This window comes from Oreochromis niloticus, linkage group LG7 (genome assembly GCF_001858045.2).
Source record: "Oreochromis niloticus isolate F11D_XX linkage group LG7, O_niloticus_UMD_NMBU, whole genome shotgun sequence".
Lineage (NCBI taxonomy): Eukaryota > Metazoa > Chordata > Actinopteri > Cichliformes > Cichlidae > Oreochromis > Oreochromis niloticus.
Genome location: NC_031972.2, coordinates 15,913,906 through 15,919,905, shown reverse-complemented (window position 1 = coordinate 15,919,905; position 6,000 = coordinate 15,913,906). Strand labels below are relative to the sequence as shown.

The 6,000-nt window shown below is 41.6% G+C and overlaps 1 protein-coding gene across 1 annotated transcript; it reads left to right on the top strand.

Moving 5' to 3' along the window:
- Nucleotides 1-2,666: 2,666 nt before the first annotated feature.
- ptges (prostaglandin E synthase) lies at nt 2,667-5,205 on the top strand. The gene is made up of 3 exons (XM_003449602.5): nt 2,667-2,905; nt 3,018-3,100; nt 4,150-5,205. Exons 1-3 carry the CDS (start codon nt 2,798-2,800, stop codon nt 4,397-4,399), a joined length of 441 nt encoding a protein of 146 aa, XP_003449650.1. The 5' UTR covers nt 2,667-2,797; the 3' UTR covers nt 4,400-5,205.
- The last annotated feature ends 795 nt before the right edge of the window (nt 5,206-6,000 follow it).

Sequence of the window (6,000 nt, the reverse complement as noted above, 5' to 3'; positions counted from 1 at the left end):
GGTCTACCTTACAATATAAAGCGCTTTGAGGTGAGTTTTGTTGTGATTTTGCGCTGTATAAATAAAACTGAATTGATTTAAAAGAAAACAGGGCCAAAAATATTGGACAAACTCCTGTAAATGGTTCCCATGAAGCTAATATCAGTGTGTCGTTTGTCTCTGTTTTGATCATTTCAGTAGTTTTTGTGTTGCTTTTTGGGGTTTTGGGGGGTTTTTTGTCGTTGTTTAGCGACCCTTTGAGGTCTTCTTTAGGCATTTAGTCCCATTTTGTGATAGTTTTCCACCCAATTCATTGTGGTCTTTTGATTGATTCTCGGAGAAGAACATTTGGCGTAGATGTTTAGTTATTCATTCATGACACACACACACAAAAACAGCCTCTTTCTGACTCCATGCTGCTATTGTTGGAAAAACTCAGTTCTGTTTGTTGTTAGGCGTTGTTTCTTGGTGTTTCAGTATGCAGAGCATTTTAAAGTGCGTAGGTCTGGGAGGGGAGGCTGTGTAAATACAACAGTGATCAGTAGTGGGCATGGTTTTTTTGTGGGTGCTAGGATCTAGCAGAAAATGAAAAACAGCAACAACAAAAGAGTGATTAGTAGGTAAGACGGTCTACATTAGCCTGGTTGTTATGGGAACACTAACTAAAAAAATATTATTTCATCACTTGTGTTTACACATTAGGGCTTATTCTTCTTCAGATACCGGCTTCTATTCAAGAAAAATAATAAGACAATATAAGACAATAAAGTAATCTAAAACTCAACATTTTGCTGACTAATGACAACTTTTGATTAATTCAGTACATGTTGTTTTGGCAGTGAACATAAGCAGGAACATAAAAGGAGGAAACGTGACACGCTTCAGCAGTGATCCACCCACTCGTTATCCACACCTGAGGGAAATCAAGCCGGTGCACCAATCAAATCCTCCCATTGTCCCTGCAAAGCTCTCAGAGCACAAGGACAAACTGTCTCAACATAAGTAACAAGTAATTTTTCAAAGTTTAAGGGCAGGTAGAAAAGAGTGAGGCAACACGTGAACCATGTAGATTAGAATCAAGTGCAGCAAATATCTTAAACAATCTTTCAAAATTTAATACAAGTGGCAAAAATGGTATGTTTGTCCAAGTGTAGCCAATGTTTAAAAAGAAAATAGCCACAAGAAATTTCAAAATCTGACCATTGTTTTCATCTAAGAAACAGCTGCAGCATTTCATCCACTGGATAAATTACAGAGCATTAACTCTGACTAAAAGTATCAAATTTCTTACTCAAAAAACTTCGTCAGTGTTTCGTCTAATGACGTTACAGTAATTATAATTGTACAGTTTGGTGCAAGTGGAATTCCATTTTAAGCCTCTGACAGCACTGTGATGTATACAGCTAGGTTCAGACATTCACCCAGTGGCAGTAGAGTTACACTGTTTCAAAAACATTCATGTATTTGACGCGTGAAGCTTCCTTTACCGTTGATTCAGCTGCCTCATGCCCGCACCGAGTTCATGGCAGCCTATCCCACACACTGGGTGAGATATCGGATACACCGTGGATGGCCCGCATGTTTACCTCCACAGCTGCTATAGAAACACCATTTAACCTGAAAAGCAGGTCTTTGAACAGGTTCAGGATTAAAACCTTCTTGCTGCAAAGCGATTTTTACATCACTGTCTCCACTCCTCTCATCCCCAACCATTTGCGACAGATAGCCGCCCGTCCCTGAGCCTCGTTTTGCTGGAGGTTGTGATTTACACACACTGTGTTAATAGACCTCTCTGCATCGAATCATATCTGTTATTAATCTCTGTCTCTCTTCCACAGCATGTCTTTCATCCTGTTTTCCTTCTTTCACCCCAACCGGTCGCAGCAGATGGCCACCCCTCCCTGAGCCTGGTTCTGCTGGAGGTTTCTTCCTGTTAAAAGGGAGTTTTTCCTTCCCACTGTCGCCAAAGTGCTTGCTCATAGGGGGTCATATGCTATCTACTGTACAATATAAAGCGCTTTGAGGCGACTTTTGTTGTGATTTGGCGCTATATAAATAAAATTGAATTGAATTGAATTGAATTGAATTTGGTGTTATATGAATAAAATGGAGTTGAATTGAACCACAGTGCTGCGAGGCTTCTCGTTATATTGGCTAACTCGTACTCATACCCCAAGTTGGGCCACACGTCTATTGTCTAATCTTCTGTGAGAACGAATAAGTTGGATTCCCCCCCCCTTTATTTTTTTTCCATCGTCACACCGCAACCTGCTATCACAGACAGTTTTTAGACTCACACATTCATGCACACACATCAGGAGGGACTTAGGGTTGGGTGTCTTGCCCAAGGACACTTCAACATACATACAGACTGCAAGGAGCTGGGGATCAAACCTCTGACCCTCTGAATAGTTGCAAACCTGCTCTAAATTCTGGGGGAAAAAAAGGTACAAATCAAAGCTGAACATGTCACATTTTGATATTTATCCTCCAAGATAACGGAAGGAGAAAACTCTCAGGCTCCATTTGAATGATTTAAATTTGCTACCTGTTTCCAAGCAGAAGAACAAAACGCCCCTCCACCACATGTTAAGTGTAGCCTCTGGGAAGCAATTTTGGAATTCACAGAAGTTGTGCATGGATGAGAGTGCTTTCATCATTACCGTGAGTGGGTGGAGGCACTGCTACAAAACGGCCTGCCCTCATTCTCACTCTCACTCTCCCTTTTATTTCAGCAGCACGCTGCAATCTCAGAGTTCTCCTTTAAGTGTTTTTTCTCCCCGGCTCTCGCTGCAGCTCTGCGTGGATTACAGCAGTCATGTTAAGAAACTCGGTTTTCTCCTGCTTTGTTTTCTACGGCGTGCTGCTGGTGTTAAAGATGTACGTAATAGCGGTCATAACGGGACAAATGAGACTGCGTAAAAAGGTGAGTGAGCTCCTTTAGATGCAGCTTGAACGTAAATCCTGTGTAAGCTTTTCTTCTTCCTGATTGTTCTCTGGTGGAAAGTTTTTTATTTTTTTCGTTTCTTCCCTGAAAGGCTTTTGCCAACCCCGAGGACGCGCTGAGACACGGAGGTTTACAGTATCACAGAGAGGATCCATATGTGGAAAGATGTCGGAGGTGAGCGTGCAGACGGGGGTATTTTGTAAGACTATACTGCTTGTGTTTAGGGGGAGGGGGAGTTTTGGATTGGATAAAAAACAAAACAAAACAAAAAAAAACCCCCAAAACAAACTCCCTTGTGTTTGCTGCTTATGGCAAGTATTGATTTTTCATATTTTACGCGCTTTTGAGTCATCTTACAGTTGAGTGCATAGCTTTTACTTTTTGATTGAAAAAGAAATTCAATACACTGCATGAAAACTAGTTCTACCCAGGTAGATTTTAAATGCGCACAGCATTGAAGTAGTCGAGTAAAATACCCTTGCATCATAAAATGAAAAATTTTCTATAGAATATGAATGACGTGCCGCAAGTTTTCTCCTGCACAGATACCTGATAAAGTGTAGATTTATTTCCATTTATTTCTTAGAACTTGTAGGCTACTCCTCCACTGATGTTTCAGTAGCCTGCAGGACTGTGTGCGATAGATTTGTTTAAACTTGTCAGAATATGATCTGAGACAGGGGAGAGCAGATGTTTTTCTTACTAGTAAAACTTTCCCCTCTGTCTGTCCTGAAATGGCTTTTTTTTTTTTCCTGAGAGCTTGTGGTGGGAATCAACTCTGCACCAGGGGGAAAAAACATTTCAAACTTCCATTAATAACTGTAAATGGCTGCAGCAAGACGTATTCCCATATCCAAGCTTAATCATTTCTTTTATGTGCCCTTTTTGTTTGTTTTCTGGGCAAAAAGGGGCTATGATGGCAAGTGTCCGAGAACAATATTGTTTAAAAAGCTGTTCCAAGTGGGTGGAGGGGAAACAGGAAAGTGGTGTAGCTGATTAGAGAAGGTCACAGAGCCCTTGCTTTGGTTTGAGATGTGCTAGTGTGGGTTAAATGCATATTCTTTTAGTCATCCTGAATATACATTTCCAGGAAATCATTACCCCAAATCATAGTCACTCATGTGATGTAGCCACTTTACTGCATCATAGGTAGCTGAGTCACACAACTGTGGAAAACAGTTGTGTGTCAGCCTTCGCGTGCTGACTGCTGTCTTTCATTTCAGAGCTCATATTAACGACATGGAGAACATCCTCCCTTTTCTCTTCTTGGGCGCCATCTATTCCATGACCGGACCTTCGCTCTGGGTGGCACGGCTTCACTTCCTCGTCTTCTTCATCTGCCGTGTGCTGCACAGCGTTGCCTACCTGCTGGCCCTGCAAGCACCGACACGGTCCGTGGCCTACACTGTTGCTCAGATTCCCTGTGTGTCCATGGCTGTGCAGATCCTGATGGCAGTCAAATCATACGCCTAAAAAAATAAATAAATCAAAAACAAAATAAATCCAGGAACAAGGGACTGAACTAACGGCTGTGATCTGGGACTCAAGACGGCTCAATATGTGTGACCTGTGTCAGAAAGTAGTGGGAGAAAGATTCCTGATGCACTTCCTGTAAAGACAAGTGGAAGTGCAATACAAGGTCTCCGATAACACCAGTGCTGGGTTTTGAGATTGACTATCAGTATTTTTTTTTCTTCTTTTTGGCAAAGTTTGAAATATAACAGTGTCTTATAAAGATATCTGAAGCTGACATCACGTGCAGTAGATGCAAATCAAGGTTGTTGCTCCCTTTTTCTTTTCTTTTCTTTTCTTTTCTTTTCTTTTTTTAAAGCCAGGAAACTTAGACCTAACTCATGGACAGGCTGCAGAGATAGAACTCAAACAACCTGGGAAAATTTTCCACCTCTGTGCTCCACTTTGGCCACTGATCTCTTGTGTTTACACAAACCGTAGACCACTATTCATGTATTGTCATGCCACCCCATGCTTTTGTTTCCTTGTGGATGGATGCATGTGCGTGTGTCTGTTCAACAACAGCATGATGGATCCTGGTATGATGATTGATATGTTGAAATACACTTGATGCTCTTTGTGTGTGTGAGAAACAGGGCGTGTACTTCCGAGTACACGCCTTGCAACAACCTTCTGAGGGATTTTCTAGCGTATAATTGTGTGTAAATGTATCTGTGAAGGCACTCGGTGAGTTTTGTAATTTATTCAATTTAATGTTTTTGAAAAGTAAACTTGTAGACAATAAAAACTATGCACATCTAAGCACACCCAGCCTCTACCTTCACTTTGTGCTAAATGAGTTGTTCTTTTAGACAGCCTTGTGCTGCAGAATTGGTATGTTCTGGGGATAGGGGGCCCCACTTTATGTGCGAGCGTGAGATGATCCAAAAGGCACCGGCAGAGTTCCAGCATTCCTTTGATTGTTATGTAAGACCTGCTATGCTGTGCTCATTTTTCCTTTTTTTCCCACCCTGAGGGCAGGAGGGAGGTCCTGGAAGGCCGTATAGAAATATTTATAGAAGGTGCCCAGCCATGCTTCCACACTGACAAAAATTAAAGTTTGTGCGCCAACATAAAATGTTTTTCCATCAGTGATTACGCTTGATTTGGCTTTTCTCACTCTGGCGTGAAACTTTTTGCCCAATTCTCAGATGATGTAATCTCGTTTCCAGTGATTTTCCAACCCAGTGATTGTGACTAAGCTCGAACTTACAGAGCTCAGGTGTTTTTGTGATTTAAACAAAATGACTGACAAGGTGGGAGGACGGGGAAAATCCTTGGCTTTTAATAACGGCATTAACAATATGTGTAATCTGGTTGAAACATAAAGCTGACACGCCGGTGACAGGGGTGTGTCTGTATCCTTGCATGCGTCAGTGTTGTCATAGTCTCAACGTGCCCCCCCAGCCCTCGAGGGTAAAAGGAATTGTGGTTCTTGACCTCCTACCTACACTTTTCACTGTAATAAGATCAGTGTGAAGTTAAATGTTTTTTGTTTCCTGTTCATGCTGTATTTTTGTTTTTTTGTTTTTTTACTTCTGGATTGGAGGAAAACTCTGACA